Source organism: Lolium perenne, chromosome 2 (assembly GCF_019359855.2).
Source record: "Lolium perenne isolate Kyuss_39 chromosome 2, Kyuss_2.0, whole genome shotgun sequence".
In the NCBI taxonomy this organism is placed as follows: Eukaryota; Viridiplantae; Streptophyta; class Magnoliopsida; order Poales; family Poaceae; genus Lolium; species Lolium perenne.
This window is the reverse complement of record NC_067245.2, coordinates 12,423,146-12,440,060: the sequence shown is the minus strand read 5'-3', so window position 1 is coordinate 12,440,060 and position 16,915 is coordinate 12,423,146. Positions and strand designations below refer to the sequence as shown.

At 47.2% G+C, this 16,915-nt stretch overlaps 3 protein-coding genes across 4 annotated transcripts; all 3 read left to right on the top strand.

Annotated features, from left to right (window-relative positions):
- Positions 1-1,632: 1,632 nt before the first annotated feature.
- Positions 1,633-7,867, top strand: LOC127328214 (uncharacterized). The gene is made up of 3 exons (XM_051354829.1): positions 1,633-1,707; positions 2,082-2,558; positions 7,360-7,867. The coding sequence occupies exons 1-3, from the start codon at positions 1,633-1,635 to the stop codon at positions 7,810-7,812; spliced, it is 1,005 nt and encodes a 334-aa protein (XP_051210789.1). The 3' UTR covers positions 7,813-7,867.
- Positions 2,701-7,316, top strand: LOC127331188 (uncharacterized). The gene is made up of 2 exons (XM_051357254.2): positions 2,701-6,708; positions 6,845-7,316. The coding sequence occupies exons 1-2, from the start codon at positions 3,873-3,875 to the stop codon at positions 7,195-7,197; spliced, it is 3,189 nt and encodes a 1,062-aa protein (XP_051213214.1). The 5' UTR covers positions 2,701-3,872; the 3' UTR covers positions 7,198-7,316.
- A 623-nt stretch (positions 7,868-8,490) lies between the features above and the next one.
- On the top strand, positions 8,491-16,739 carry LOC127331186 (glucose-6-phosphate 1-dehydrogenase 2, chloroplastic). Of its 2 annotated transcripts, none has more exons than XM_051357251.1 (10): positions 8,491-8,635; positions 12,418-12,653; positions 12,742-12,836; positions 12,942-13,056; positions 13,372-13,577; positions 13,798-13,947; positions 14,025-14,145; positions 14,425-14,654; positions 15,031-15,231; positions 15,999-16,739. In XM_051357251.1, the coding sequence occupies exons 1-10, from the start codon at positions 8,506-8,508 to the stop codon at positions 16,246-16,248; spliced, it is 1,734 nt and encodes a 577-aa protein (XP_051213211.1). In that variant the 5' UTR covers positions 8,491-8,505; the 3' UTR covers positions 16,249-16,739. The 2 variants fall into 2 exon arrangements, with proteins under 2 accessions (XP_051213211.1, XP_051213210.1); XM_051357250.2 differs by lacking the exon at positions 8,491-8,635 and adding an exon at positions 11,411-11,757.
- The last annotated feature ends 176 nt before the right edge of the window (positions 16,740-16,915 follow it).

Below are 16,915 nucleotides of genomic sequence, written 5' to 3'. Positions count from 1 at the left end.
GAATAGAAGGAGCCCTCGCGCACTCCTCCTCCGCCCGCCCGTCTCGGCTCGGCACGGCACGTCACGACACATCACGCACGCACGTCGCGTTTCGTGACTCGAGTTCGAGTTTGAGACACACTCAAGGAAGCCTAAATTTTTGCTTGGTGCACCAACTGTGTTGGCTACATGTCGACCTGCATGTGCATGCTCGCCGCGTGTCCCTGGCTTCCTACGTGTGTCAGCGCGGTCGGGCCGGCTTCCTCCCAGGCTATACAAGGAGACCGATCAGATCTGGAGAACAGTGCTCTTAGATCTCTCTCGCGAAGTTCCCTTTGCTGTGCTACTCTCTAGTCTTCCCAATCCCGACGACTGCGTGCACAGTCGTCCGGGAGAGCAGGCCTCCGAAACTCCGTCCGTTGAGATTCTGCACCGGGAGACGGGCGATAAGGTTTTTGGGGAGCGTCTCAGCGCGACTGCTCGCTGCTGTTCGTGTTCATCATCGCCGGTTCGTCTGCTTCATCGACGACTTCGACTACACCATGGGCGACATCAACAACTCCCCTGGTGGCGGTGGTGCTACTGCTGGTGCGACCTTCCCGGTCGCGATATACGTGATTTCCCTCTCCTACCTTGCACTGCTACTTGTTCCATGTTCAGATCTGATGCATGTGCTTAGTCTGATGTGTATGGTTAAGTATGCTTGTGCATCTGTAATATTGCTTTCGGTAATTAAACTCACACGAAAATTGCCTAATAATCCAGCAGTACTGAAGAGAACTAGGATGGTGTGACCTGAAAGGAATGGAATTCCTGAATAGGCAGACTATGTGTAAGACATATAAAACTTTTTCTTTCCTTTTGGATTTGGCTTTTGTAGATGTTTTTTTCTTGGTCAAGCATTTTAAATTTTTAGATATTTTTTTCTTGGTTAAGCATTTAAATTAATAACGCCCGAAATGGCAGAAAGTTACAAGATGCTAAGGAATCAGCTTACAAGACAACAACGCACACAAGCAAACAAGAAAAAACATAAGACACATAGCTTGATCGTCGAAGTCCCCATCCACCAAGGCGAAGCCACACAAGTGAATCGATAGAAGCTGAAGCCTGGAGGGAGCTCACCATCGAAGAGATACCAACCTGATCATACTGCAAAGGACCAAATTCCAAGATCCATCTTCGAAGTCAAAGAGTGCTCCTGCTCCCTCGCGCTGGATGAAGTGCGTCACACCATTGGCCGGAGTCGCTCACCCTGGAGCTCAAACGGGACATTGAAACCAGAGAGCATATGCCAAGCATGACCACCAAGAACAACCAAGATCACCACCAGAACAACTCCACCGCCGGATATGAGAGCTCACCCGGTTTGACGCAAGCATCTAGTGCCACGAAGGAACATCGGCTCCAACAAGATATGTCAGCCGCGACGGAGAACCAAAGAGAGGCTCGTGAAAGGAACCAGCCACTTCCACCAACCGAACTTAGACCAACATATCCCTGCCCCCTTTGCCCAAGGCGGCGCCTTCAAAAAGGACACCCATGCCGGAGGCGTAAACGGCACCCATTCCGAGAGGAATTGGGTTTTCACTTGGGCAGCTAGGGGATGGTAGGAGGGAGGAGAACCTCGACGGTGCCTCCAGCAAGGGTACGATGCCTGCAGGCGTCGCCACCGTCGTGGCCAACCAGCTAGGGATTTCTCCCGGAGACCTAGCCCCGCGTCCCACTGTGACTTACCCAGCAAGGCTCCGGTGGTCAGGCTAGGACACATATCAAACAGACGATGTACAACCTTCAGATCTGACGCGTGTGATGCCGGAGAGGCCAGCACACCGGACCAACACCTGCTAGATGCCCACAAATCCGACGAAGACAACCAACATGGACACGAGCACCGCCCCGCCGGAGAGTCGACGCCGCCCACCATCCCAAGGTCGCCGTATTGGCTTTCCAAAGCCCCCACCAAGGAAGCCACCGGCAGAATCCTCCGTTACCAGAGGCGCTCCAGAGGAGCTAGCGCCGGCGCACGAAGAGCCCACCGAGCAGCCGCATCGACCATGGCGAGCCTAGCGTGGAGGTCCTACAACTATTCACCGCGTTAGGAGGGCCCAGATCCCTGCCGCCCCCTTCACCGGCGCCTTCGGGGGCGACGAGGAGGGGGGAAGACGGAGAGTGGGGCCGGTGGTGGAGGGACTAGGGTTTGGCTCGAAGGGGCGACACGATGGGAACGGGTCCAGTTCTCGTACACCACGTCCCCTCCCTCCATCACCGCCGGTCCGCCGCATTCCTCCCGCTGCCCCCTCCGCCACACAGGCACACAGCTGCACCGAGCCAAGTGGAGCTCCCATTCTTCCATTCCTCCCCGGCTCCAGACCGATGACTCCCCACGGCGCAACCGCCGCTCCGAGTTCCGGTGCGGCACTCCGCCTCCCGCGCGCCGACGCCGCGCGGAATGTGCGGGCGAGGAGGAGGGTAGCCCTACGAGCTGCGGGGTCGAACCGAGGTGCCCGAGGCACCAGGAGGAGCGGAAGACCGGGCGTTCCGGACTCGGACCGTGTTCCCGTACTGCAGTCCCACAGGTATTATATCTGCCACAAGGAATTTGTGCTCGAATTTGTTAGAGGAGATACTCCGTAAATTAGCTAGGACCACGTGGTGCTATGCCGTGGTGTGAGTGTTGCTTTTGGCCTGGGCCCGTGTCTTTGGGATACTACGACGCAATTTGGTTTCATCGGACGCATATCGGCATTGTGCTGTGGAAGGGGGAAGAAGGCAAGCAGCGGCAATGGCTGCCATAGCCGGTGGAAGAGAGAATGGGGATCTGGAATTATCAGGAGGAAGAGGCGATACGGCTTTACCTTGATCCACAACTAAATCCTAATTACAGGGCCATTTCTCAAATGATTTCTACTATACAGGGGCCATAGTCTTCTGTTCTTCTCCTTATCTTCTGAATCTGCTACTCTTCCTAGGTTTCTCAAGTTTCGTAGGCAGTCCAAGTAGAAACAGGTCAGTGCCGCTGTGTCCAGGGCATATACTGCCACCACTCATTAGTATTATCATGTCATGTCATGGATGCTGGGAACAATTTATTCTGGCAAGCATCTTCTTTAGAATTGTCACATTATTCATGTGGATGGTGTTCAATGATGGGGATAGGTGGATCTTGACTGGAAAATTCATGGATAATTTATTTTTCCTCCAAGTGTGTCAAGATCAACTAAGAAGTCTTTGTTTGACATGCCCATTTCTTTCCCTTGATGATTGAATTGGCAATTCGCAGAGCCAACTAAATCGTTTCCTGGGCATGCAGTAGGATACATGCTAAAACCGTACTGGAATCAAGGAAATTATTTTCAAGTGAACTGTATCATATGGCACGTTGAGAACCAAGCGCTGGCCTGGTGGCTAGAGCTCAAGGTGTTCAGCCAGCCCAATTGCTTGTTACTTGGTGGTGTCACAGAGGATACTTCCTGAACTGTACCTGTACAGCTGTACTCTCATCCATAAGATTGGTTTCCAACCAGCTGTAGCATTTTCTGTACACAGATATATTTATTGTTTATGGTTTGTTAGGTGGTCACAAGAATTTTCCCTAAATGATAAAGTGCGTAGCCAATTTGTCGCCTTTTTTTACTTTTTTATCTCAGTTAAAATTTCCATATTGGGGGGCTGGTATACGCTCACGTTTTGTTACCCACATCCCTCTAATAAGTTCTCTTGTGTCTCAGTCCTTTCTCAATCATTTGGGAATGTGACTACAAGTCAAGCTAAACAAGCCGGCACTAAAGTCCAGTCGAGTAGAAGTTTCAACTCCCTCACCCTTCTAACATATATCTTCTTGCACACACAAATATTTAACAAACATACTCAATTAGAGCAAGAACAGAGACATGGCTCAAGTTCTTGGAGCCAAATCTCTGATTGCTCCTTCTCACCATGCACTCTTTCTTCTCTGCACCCTCGTATTTTTGTACTCCAACAGCATAGTATTCTCATCAGCACAAGCTACCAACAGAACCGAGGATGATCGGCAAGCCCTTCTCTGCTTCAAATCTGGCATCTCCAGGGACCCTGCCGGTGTTCTCAGATCATGGCGCAATGATTCCCTCAACTTCTGCAACTGGCAGGGGGTCACCTGCAGCATGACCCCTGCAATCCGTGTCGTGTCCATCCAATTCAGGTCTGCGCTGCTCAGAGGAACACTATCCAGTTGCATGTCAGGCCTTACTTCTCTAGTTCAGATGGACCTTCGAAACAATACATTGTCTGGAAGCATACCTGATGAGATAGGTGAGCTTCCTGGCCTACAAACTCTGATGCTTGCCGGCAACAGGCTTGCAGGTAACATCCCTCTGTCATTAGGTACAGCTGCATCTCTTAGATATGTCAACCTTGCAAACAATTCTCTTAGCGGAGTTATCCCTGATTCCTTATCAAACAGTTCGTTACTTAGTGAGCTAATCCTCTCACGCAACAACTTATCTGGGGAGATCCCGGCTAATCTGTTCAACTCATCGAAACTAGTCGCTGTTGATCTCCGGTGGAATTTTCTCTCAGGAGAAATCCCACATTTCCAGGAGATGGATGCTCTGCAATTTCTTAACCTTACAGGGAATTTACTTTCTGGTACTATACCAGCATCTTTGGGAAATGTTTCATCCTTGCGTTGCCTCCTGCTAGCACAAAACAACTTGACAGGATCAATCCCAGAAACTTTAGGTCAAATTCCAAGCCTAACAATTCTAGATCTAAGTTACAACGGATTCTCAGGGTATGTCCCAACCACACTGTATAATGTCTCGGCACTCACACTCTTTAGCTTAGGATTCAACAATTTTATTGGACAGATACCTTCTGAAATTGGCCACTCGCTTCCGAATCTCCAAACATTGGTAATGGGTGGCAACAAATTTCATGGATTAGTCCCAGGTTCTCTGACCAATATGTCAAACCTCCAAGTACTTGATCTTTCAAGCAACTTGCTGACTGGTGCGGTGCCATCTCTAGGATCCTTGGCAAACTTGAGTCAATTGCTTCTAGAGAATAACACACTTGAAGCTGATGACTGGGCGTTTCTTACCTCGCTGACCAATTGCACTGAATTGTTAAGATTATCAGTGGATGGGAATATCCTGAATGGAAGTTTGCCAAAAACAATAGGCAACCTTTCAACAAAGCTGGAGCGATTAAACTTTGGAAGAAACCAAATTTCAGGAAGCATACCAGCTGAGATAGGCAACCTCGTAAAGCTCACTCTGCTTGACATGGGCCAGAACATGCTCTCGGGACAAATTCCCCTGACAGTTTGGAACTTGAGAAACTTGTTTGTCCTGAAACTATCCAATAATAGATTATCAGGTCAGATTCCATCAGCAGTTGGTAATCTTCCTCAACTTGGCCAGCTTTATCTTAATGCCAACAGTTTGTCTGGAAACATACCGGCAGCTATAGGACAATGTAAAAGGCTAGCTATGCTAAACTTATCAGTCAACAACCTTGATGGATCCATACCGAGTGAGCTCCTCAGTATTTCTTCACTTTCCCTTGGTTTGGACTTGTCAAACAATAAACTGGCAGGATTGATACCACAAGAAATTGGTAACTTGATCAATCTTGGGTTATTAAGTGTTTCCAACAACAAATTATCTGGTGAACTTCCTTCTGCACTTGGCCAGTGTGTTGCAATGGTATCCCTTCACATGGATGGGAACATGCTTAGTGGGATTATTCCTCAGTCTTTCAGTTCACTGAAGGTCATACAGCTGATAGATTTGTCTGAGAACAGTTTAACAGGGCAAGTTCCACAGTTTTTCGGGAACTTCAGCAGCTTAAATTATATTAATATATCGTACAACAAATTTGAAGGACCAATTCCGATTGGTGGTATATTTGCAAATTCAAATGGAGTATCCTTGCAAGGCAACACAGGGTTGTGTGAAACAGCTGCTGTCATATTTGGACTTCCCATTTGCCCCACCAAATCAATAAGGAAAAGGAAGATGAAGATGAATACACGACTGCTGCTCATAATAGCTCCTCCTGTTACTATTGCTTTCCTCTCATTTCTCTGTGTTGTTGCCACTATCATGAAGGGAAACAAAACTCAACCATCTGAAAGCTTCAAGGAGACACTTAAGAGGGTGTCGTACAGTGACATTCTTAAAGCCACCAACTGGTTCTCTCTGGTCAACCGAATCAGCTCAACTCATACAGCATCAGTCTACATTGGTCGCTTTGAATTCGAAACAGATCTAGTGGCCATCAAGGCGTTCCATCTTAGTGAGCAAGGATCCAGAAATAGTTTTTTCACCGAGTGCGAAGTGCTAAAACACACCCGCCATCGTAATCTGGTTCAAGCTATCACCTTGTGCTCAACAGTGGATTTTGATAACAATGAGTTCAAGGCTATAGTATACGAGTTCATGGCAAATGGTAGCCTAGACATGTGGATACACCCAAGGATTCACAAAGGCACCCCAAGGAGGTTGCTAAGCTTAGGTCAGCGGATAAGTATAGCAGCTGACGTGGCTTCTGCTCTGGACTATCTGCACAACCAGTTGACACCTCCTATGATTCACTGCGATTTGAAACCAAGCAATGTTCTTCTGGACTACGACATGACCTCGCGTGTTGGTGACTTCGGATCTGCCAAGTTTCTCTCTTCATGTCGTGGTACACCTGAGGGGTTGGCTGGCTTTGGAGGAACAATTGGATACATTGCACCTGGTAAGTTAAACTTACTTATCTTTTTTTTTTGAAACTTTAACTTACTTATCTTTGAAATGGTCGTGTCGAATTTAACTCCGATCTCCTTGTTTTGTTAGTTTCACCATTATTTATGTGCACTGCTCTTGTTTTACAGAATATGGAATGGGATGCAAAATCTCAACAGGCGGCGACGTGTATAGTTTCGGGGTACTGCTACTGGAAATGCTCACTGCAGTGCGACCAACAGACGCACAATGTGGCAACGCCTTCAGCCTTCACAAGTACGTTGGCCTCGCTTTCCCCGAGAGAATCGCTGAGGTTTTAGATCCCAATATGCCATTGGAGGAGGATGAGGTGGCAGCTTCTCTATGTATGCAGAACTACATCATGCCTTTGGTCAGCATTGGGCTGATGTGTTCCATGGAATCACCCAAAGATAGACCAGGAATGCATGATGTCTTTGCCAAAATTGTTGCCATCAAGGAGGCATTTGTCGAAACCTTGTGATTGCAGCAACCTAGTCGGATGAGCAGCTAGATACTGAAGGCCATGTGTGTATACGAAAGCACATACACTGAACACTTCGCTGATACTTATATACAAAATTATAGTTGTATCTCTTATACAATCGCAAGAACTGTTTATATATGCTGATTACCGGTGGTACAGCTTTTTCTCCGATGTCCGGGACTGCTGCTATTGGTGTTGTGGCAAGAAATGACCAAGGGGTGGTGGTTGCAGCTCTCAGTGCTCCTATCAGCGCTTGTTACGATGTTGAGGAAGCTGAAGCTAGAGCTATTTTTGGAAGGACTCCAAATGGCCTCAGAGCTGAAGATCAAGTGTGTGGCGCTGGAGTCGGACAGTGCACTTGCTGTAGATGCTTCGAACGCCACGACTAGAAACCACTGCCAGTTCTGGAGCGTCTATAAGGAAATTGGTTTGGCAAAGTCAGTTTTTTCTAGTTGTTCTATTTCGTATACTAGGAGAAAGCTCAATTCATTGGCTCATGAGCTAGCCAAACGAGCTAGTGTTTCAGGTGTCTGTAGTCGATGGTTCGACCCGGTGCCGGAGGATATAGCTAGCTTGGCTAAACGGGATCTTGTAAACATTGTTTATGTGTAATGTATGAGCTTTCCCCCTAAAAAAAAAAGAAATTACCGGTGGTATTTTTTTTTAATGTCTCAAATTGAGGCAAAGTCTTTTAGCATCTGAGAGCGAATGTGGAAGCTCTGTAAAACTTGTGCCCTAGCTACTAAACACTAGAGGTGTGGTTTTCTGAAATGCCATTAGTTAGACATGTTCCAGAATAGGTTGCTGTGGATTTTGGTTCTTTACCCGAAATTCTTTCCTTGAGCCCCGAGTGTCAAATATTGCAGGTATGCACATTTTGGAGTTTAAGCATAACAAAGGGGGGAGCCAGGAACTGGACGACTGCGACTTTTGGCTTTCCTTGAGATTCAGGTTGTTTGCTCAAGTCGGCAAGTTAGGAATTTCGAAGTAGGACAAGGCAGAGGAGAGAAAGGGCCATTTTGTGGCATGGAGTGGCGGCGAAGAGAAGAAGCCCATGACTGACACGGAGAATGTGAGCCTTGCCGCAGAGCAGCAACGGGTTATATTTAGCTGGCTGGCCACCATTGTCATCCCAAGCTACTACCGTCTCCACCGCCATTACCGTCGTCCTCCCCATTTTCCAGCGGCTCTTGCCTCGTCCACCACCCCCATCTTCTGAGCGAGTGTGTTATCGCCGGCCGCTGCTACCTGTCGCCGACGGCCCGCTCGATCGTGCGGTGGTTGTCTAGCACAGCGCATCCACGTATGCGGCCTGCCTACTCCGCCGCCGCCTTCCGTCGGCTATCACCTAGCGCACCCAGGACCAGGGAGCACGGGGGAAACAACTTCCCCTCGAGTGTCCTACAGAAGCTACTGAGATTCTGCAGAAGCAAAGGTAAAGGTTGCTAGAACGGGAAAGTCAGGATAGGTAGTGGATAGTCCCAAACGCTCTCGCGACTCGCGACCCGCGTCGCCCCCCGCGGCGGCCGGGCCGCGCCCTCCCTCCGGCCTCCTCTAGCTCTCTCTCGCGTTCTCCCCTGCCGCCGCCGCCGGGCCTTGCCTGTGCGGTGCCGGCGGTGGCGGGGGTGTCTCTACCCGCGACGCAGCAGGGGTGCGGGGATCTCGAGCGGCGGTGTTCTTCGGCGGGCGATGGTCCGGCGCGGCGGCGTGATTTCCGTTCATCGGGTGGGAGGAGGAGCGGCGGCGCGGTCCTTGGTGGCGGAGCGAGGCCGGCGGCCGGGATGCAGGGCCTGCTAGGCCCAGATCTGGGCCCAGGCGGGGCCCGAAGGGGCTGGGCGGGCTGCCGCGTCTGGCTCGCCGGTGGAACTCCCTGGAGGCGGAGAAGTCGCGGTGGTGGTGGCTGGGTGTTGGCGGTGCTCCGGCCGGCCTGCTGCAGCTCGGCAGTGGGGACTTTACGGGCCTATTTGGGCCCGGCCGGGCCAGCTGGGCCTGGTTTGACCTCGCTGCCATGTCCGGTCGGCTACCGCGAAGGCGGTGGAGGTAGTTCCCTCCCGCACGGCTGAGTTGCTGCGACCCCCGGCCCGGCTACTGCTTTTCTCTACGTCCAGGCCCTGCTCCGGTGACCACAGCGAGATGGCGATGATGGCTTCAAGACCGCGGTGGCGTGTGCTGGTGGGCGGAAGTTAGGTGGAGCACATCGAAACTTTCGGGGTTGTGGGTTTGGTGGGCGGGAGAAATCCTTGTCGGCATGCCCGACACCGACGTGGAGACGCCTGCGGGTGTCGCCCTGCCTTCTTGAAGGGCGTCGGGTGTACCTCCTCTCCAATCCCTTCCGCGTATCGGGGGAACCCTAGGACTAGTCCGGGCAGCAGCGGCGTCGTCGTCGCTTTCCTTGTTGAAGGTGTTGTTTGATAGGCGGGGCTTCGGTAGGCTAGGTGTGTGGTGGAACTACTGGGAGGGCGCAGCGGTTGCGAGTCATCTTCGTTTTTGTCGAGCTGCCAACGTCGGCATTGTTTTCTCTTTTCTTTCTTTTCTGTTCCTTTGGACTTGGTTGTGCTGCAGTCCCAGCGTGCCTGTTGTATCGGTTGGTTGCTATATTAATATAGCGGGGCGAAAGCCTATTTCGAGGAGAAGCAAAGGTAAAAAACATAGGTGACAGAAATTAGAAGGAATTTTTTTTCATCCATTAAAAGAAAGTCCGTATTCAGAAGAAGAAAAAAAAAACGATGTTGAAACTCCTCAATGACAATAAACTGTAGATTCTGAAATTAAATACCGCACTGGGAAGGAGGAGGTGTTTTGGTTCATAGTAGCATTTCACAAAATAATTTAAAAACAATTTTAAAAATATTGAAAAATTCTGAAATAAAATTCATAGTGTACATTGCGACATTTTATGTTCATACACAAGTTTTCGTGAAAAAAACAATATATTTTATGGCATGTACAAAAAAAAAACAAAAAAATCATGTACGTAGTCGTGTTGTAACATGAAAATTTATCTTTTTTTAAAGAGACACAGAAGAAAAAAAATTGGAAACTTGTGTACGAACATAAAATGTCTACATGTACATGCAAAATCTCATTTCAGAATTTTTGACACTTCAAAATGTATTTTCACACAACGAATTAATGTGCTCCTATGAGCCAAAGTGAGTTTCCCACCGGAAACCCTTGACCTAGCTTTGGTAAGAACCAACGACGACGCTTGCAGACGCAAGTTGACTTTCTTGGAAGCGTCGTCGTTGAGGGCTCCTCTCCTCGCCCCAGTGGTCTTGGCTCTAGAGGGAAACCTCTGATCCTCGGCACGGCTCGATGTTGCGTCTTTCTCCTCCTTTGCTGCATAGTTTCGGAGTAGGTTTCGGTTTGGGGACTAGTGGATGGCAGGCTGCTGAGACGGCTTGCTTGGTGGGCGTTGCGAGCCGACGATGCGTTGAGGAGAGTTTGGGTCGCGGCTCGTGCTTTGTTAGTCGGTTGCTGCCGCGCCCGATGGGTTCTCTCGTGCTTCGCTGTGTCTCTTCGTGGAGTTGGAGATGCGGTGGATTGTGTCCGTGTGGCAACGATGGTCGGTAAGCGCGCGGTGGTCTTTGTGGAGGACTTGTTCGATGTAAGCCTAACATATTTTTTCCGTACAAAGGTCGCAGTTAAAATTAGAGGCGTTTCTGGTTGGCGCGTGTGGCTGGCTGTTGGCATTTGGTCAACTCGGTCGGTGGTAATAGTATATATATTTTGAAATGGAGGTAGTTTGTATTGTATATATTAATATGTTTTTGTTATCGATCAAAGTTTGCCGGGGCGTGGTATTTCATGAATTCATTGGGTTTGTGCAGCCCTGCAACTCTTTATTCAAAACATGGCGCAAAAAACGTTTTCTTCAAAATAAAATACGGAGTAGAGAAGCTCTTGACTTTTTTGTGAGAGGGGAAAAACGTGAGGTGAGGAAGTGGGTTTTGGCACCCCTTTTCCGGCCGGTCAACTCAAACCCCCAACACCACCGCACTGTACCTGTACGTGCCGCCACCCCCACCGGCCACCTGCGCCGCCGCCGCGGCAGCCATTGCCCGACCAGACCGGCCGCCGCCCGCAGCCGCAGCCAAGGGGCCACAACTCTCTCTTTGCGTTTCCGCCTCCGACTATTTTATTCCCCCACCCCCACCCCGGCCCTCGGCGATCTCAAGAGCCCCCCCGCTCCACCTCCACCTCCACCAAACTTTGGCTTTGTCTCCGTCTCCCTTCGATATCCCCGATAAAACCTCCCTCTCCCCCGCCCCATCTCCGTCCACCGTCCGTCCTATCGCCACTTCAGCTAGCCGCCTCGTCATCTCCGAACGAAAGCAGCCACAGCGACAGCAGCACCGGCCGAACGAGGAGGGCACATGGCGCTCTCCTGCATGAGGTGCCCCGCGGCCGGCGCCGGCGGAGGAGCCGTCGTGCGCCGCGCGGCGGGTCCGCACCCGCCGCCGCCGCCGTCCGTCGCGTTCTCCTTCGCCAGATGCGGCGGGAGATCGGCCGCCGCCGCCGCTGGGTGGCGCATCGACGCCGTCGCCGGGAAGGGAGGTGGGCGCTCATCACTCTTTTCTCGACTCGCCGCGCTCTGGGATTCAGTGCTCTCCGCGCTTTTCACTTCTCCTCGCTCCATCGGAAATTCGGGGGTGCCGTAGGTAGGGGAGGCGACGGGTTTGCTCGCTAGATTGGGAAGGGAATCGCGCGCGTGCGGCGTGCACGCACGGCTGAACTTAGTCATCCATCCTAGAACCTAGATTATCCAACCATGTGGTTTGACTTTTGCGCATAGTGCACCCTCGTTGTGCTGTGCAATCTGTGCTACGACGCAGTAGTGAGCATTCTGAATCTTAAACTGAAGTGTTGGGAAAGAAACATGAAGCGAGTCTGCAAACCTCGGATGATTCATTAGCTCTGGCAACTTAGGGAGTTGTTAAGCTCAGCATCTACCATTCTTACTGACCCCTAGCATCATCTTTTTATTCACTATGTTCCTTCCATCTACTTATTGTCAAAGTAAAACCAGAATCACTTCTCATGAAGAAATCTTATAGCTGCCTCATTTTTTATTTACTCCCCGTGTATAGCGGGTCTTTCAATCGACAAACAATTGCTGTTTTTTTTACTAATTTTTTTTATTTTAGAATCTTGTTTGTTAGCTATCAATCGACACACAATTGCTCTTCTCTTACTAAATTTTCACGTCATTATCAGTGAAAAGTCCAATGGACACTGGCGTGGAGAACACAGCCACAACTTCCGCCCCACCGAAGGTGGAAAACGGCACTCCTTCAGCAATCACCGTGGAGGAATTCGAAGATTTGGCCGCCCTATCGAAAGACGACGAGGCTTCTGTTAGCATCACTGTAGTTGGAGCATCTGGTGACCTTGCGAAGAAGAAGATATTCCCTGCCCTTTTTGCTCTCTACTATGAAGATTGTCTTCCAAAGGTTCGTCTATCTTTCTCTCTCCAACGTAGGCCTGAATTTTGGTCCCCTTTTTTTCAAATAATCTAATCTACAGTGTTTTCTTGTGTAGCATTTCTCCATCTTTGGCTATGCACGAAGCAAAATGACAGATGCTGAACTGAGGGACATGGTCAGCAAAACACTGACTTGCAGGATAGATAAAAGGTGATTATCAAGGGAGAACTTGTGATCTTAGTTTATGACCATTTTTTAAGTAAATAAACCCCATGTAGAGACATGCATATTCGCTAAACTGCTCTTGTTCACCAGGGAGAACTGTAGTGAGAAAATGGAAGAGTTTCTGAAGCGATGCTTCTACCATTCAGGCCAGTATGATTCAGAGACAGATTTCATGGAGCTTGGCAAGAAGATTAAAGAACATGAGGTTTGTATATGCCACTTCAAGTCTAACCGAGGATGTGTCAGCTATTGTATTTCTAGGTTTGAGGTTACACTGCTTATGCTTGCCTAGATAAATTCTCCGCATGACCTTTTGCCAGTGCCTTAAGCTTGCTACTCTTCTTGATAATCATTATTTCATTCTAAAACTTCGGTGCTTAAGATATTGTTCCTTTCTCGTTTTTTTTTTTTCTGAAGAACTGAAATAATATGCAACTCTTTTGTACAACTTAATTAATCCATTTCCATTTAGAAAACGAATGTACTTATAATCTGATAAATTCTTGCTCTTTATATTCAGGGTCCCAGAGTTTCTAACCGTCTTTTCTACTTGTCAATACCGCCAAATATATTCCTGGATGTTGTAAAATGTGCAAGCAGATCAGCATCGTCTGAGAATGGCTGGACAAGGGTAATTGTTGAAAAACCCTTTGGCCGGGACTCAGAGTCTTCTGCTGCACTAACAAGAGGTCTGAAGCAGTATCTGGTAGAGGACCAAATCTTCAGGTGATTCAAGCATCTAGCTTAAATTACAAGAATTGGCCATGTTTTCTTGTATGGCTAATATAAATATAATCCTCATGGCCCTTACCCAGTAAACATCAAATAGTCTGCCAATTTGAAGGTGACACGATCCCTTCGAAATTCGAGAGCATGAGATGCATGATAGCTGTTTTCATAGGCTGGGATATCTAGAATGTTGTGCTCACTTATATTTGTTATGCAGGATTGACCATTACTTGGGAAAGGAACTCGTGGAGAATTTATCTGTTCTCCGCTTCTCGAATCTTGTTTTTGAGCCTCTGTGGTCAAGGCAATATATAAGAAATGTGCAACTGATATTCTCAGAAGACTTTGGCACTGAAGGGCGAGGAGGGTAATTATATTTTACATCATTTATGGTGCCATGTTACTACCTTGGGTTTTCTCTTACCTTGTTGTTGAATTATGCAGATACTTTGATAGCTATGGTATTATCCGAGACATTATGCAGAATCATCTTCTTCAGATACTAGCTCTATTTGCAATGGAAACTCCTATTAGCTTGGAAGCAGAGGACATACGGAATGAGAAGGTTTGTGCCTGTTCCAGGTTACCGATACGTGCAGTTTTGAGGAAACATTGGGTCAATTTATTTTACATTTTAAAACTGTTTTATGTATATTCTGTTACATAAAGCAACACACATCAATATTTTTATATTTACATACTTCAAAACAGCATACATCAATCTTGCCATCTACGTTTTATGTGAAATGACCATACTGATTCTAAAATCACCATTCATTGATTGTCAATATTATTTTTTTTAACCGTAATGGTCGTCAATATTGCCTCCATATATTCCTTTCAGGTTAAAGTTTTGCGCTCCATGAAGCCCTTGCAACTGGAAGATGTGGTAGTAGGACAGTATAAAAGTCATACAAAGGGAGGTATCACATACCCTGGATACACTGATGATAAGACGGTGCCTAAGGGCAGTCTGGCTCCAACATTTGCTGCGGCTGCACTTTTTATCAATAACGCTAGATGGGACGGAGTTCCTTTTCTCATGAAGGCTGGGAAAGCTTTGCATACTAAACAGTAAGTGCACTTTAAATTAATTACCAACATCACATGATGCAACTTAGCTATATGTTTACTTTAGCTCATATGTTAAAGTTTGTTGAATGCTTGAACTATTAATGTGGAGGAATTTTTTGTTGTTTCTTTGTACGTGTTTATTATTTTTTAGTGTTATGTAGTTGGATCAACTTATTCTGCATATGGAAGGTTAACCGAGTATATTGGTTGCATTCTTAAGATCTGAACAAAACATGAATAGAAATAATGTTTCTTAGTATGAATCTTGGGTTAATAACACCACATTGTTTGATGCAAAGTTTCTTTTTTGGCTTATCTTTTATGGCACCAATCCTGACTTATGTTGCATTATGCTTGAAAATTAAACAAATTTCAGGGCTGAGATTAGAGTACAGTTCCGACATGTTCCTGGAAATCTCTACAAGGGGGCTTTTGGAACCGATCTTGACAGGGCTACTAATGAGCTTGTGATACGTGTGCAACCGGATGAAGCTATTTACCTAAAAATTAACAACAAGATTCCTGGTCTTGGTATGAGATTAGATAGAAGTAACTTGAATCTTCACTATGCAGCAAGGTAAGATGAAGTTTCCAACAATTTTATATTTGCGCATATAGGTTTGCTTTTTTTAGAAGGACCAACATACTGGTCTTGATGCTGTACCTAAAATGCTCCTCTCTTTACATGTAGACAAGTACTTATACAACATTGTACCTCTAGCATTTGCTTGTTTATTTTGTTTGTTTGTTTTGGCCTTAGGCTGCCTGTGTAGTTGTAGCCATGAGTGAGATGTAGTATGAGATGTGTCTCAATATATTTTAAACATATGCGATGTGAATCTAGTACACAAAGTAACAACTGGGGTAGGTATCAATGCCGGGGAGACCAAATAGGCTATAAGTGAAGGAGGGCTGGGGAGGGACAGATGTACAATAGTTGGCCAAGTGAAATATACCACAACAGGGGCTTTGATTCACTCATATTTTGCTTGACTATTGAAGTCCTTCCCATTCGATTACTTATGTATGCTAAGCTGTAACTGGTGGTAATACAATGCCTTACAAGGTATGCCACTACACATCATTGCAGATGCAAATTGCAGCACTTTGCAAAAGCTTTTGCTTTATCTATCTCCATCAGAATAGTGCCTTTTGTGCTGGTGCTTTGACGTGTTCATAATAGTAGTTTATTCAGTGATATTTTATCATTTCCTTATTGGAGATGTGCGCTACTGTTTAGGCTTTGTGAGACACTACTTTTTGCGATTTGCATGGTAGTAATAGGAGTACCAACTTGCAGCTACTTTCTCATTATCTCTAAAGTGTTACACAAACTTGCTATAGGTACTCGAAGGAGATACCGGATGCTTATGAGAGGCTCTTGCTCGATGCTATAGAGGGCGAGCGAAGACTCTTCATCCGTTCTGACGAGTTGGATGCCGCATGGGAGCTCTTCACACCCCTTCTGAAGGAACTGGAACAGAAGCGGACTGCGCCCGAGCTATACCCTTACGGAAGCCGTGGACCAGTAGGCGCTCACTACCTTGCCGCAAAGTACAACGTCAGATGGGGCGATTTGAGCTCGGAGGACTAGAAGCGTACTTACACAGATGATTCTAATTTTTCGCGGTGATTTTGCTGTTGCATTTCTGCAAAGGCATGCACAGCCCCAGTTAGTGGGGCTGATGCAAGAAACAGATGAGAATAAGGTGAGCAGTTGGTTGGCTTGGCTGTGATGCGTCTGTGTCAGTTCACCATGAATACATTTGTTGGGAAGGTTGGAAAATTATGGTCTCAAAGTCCAATTGTTGATCCGGTTACCAATTTGGCAGGCTTATCTCATATGTTTATTGACTCAGCTTGGCTGTTGTCATAGAGGTGCTAGATTTTTTGTAACTACAAAATATTGTCTCTTGTCGGTTGTTCAATGGCACAGTTGTATACTGTATAAAATATTCAGAAGCTGGTCGCTGAAGAAATAACGGACCCTAGCTGCTGGTGCAGGTTACAGCGATAAGTGTAACAGGTTTTCTTTTAGATAGTTTGAAGCATCAAATTTATAATCAAATTCTGAAGATTACTATAGTTGTTTTCAGTCTGTTAACACCGATTTGACCAGTTGTTTTTGGTCTGGAATTACTGTTTGCCAAATTGAGCTTGTTTTTTTTACCGGTGTGACTATTTCTCGGTTGACGGAGAACTAATTTCGTTCTCACTTAGATGATATTAACAAATTAGTTGCAACTTATGACTAGCATGAA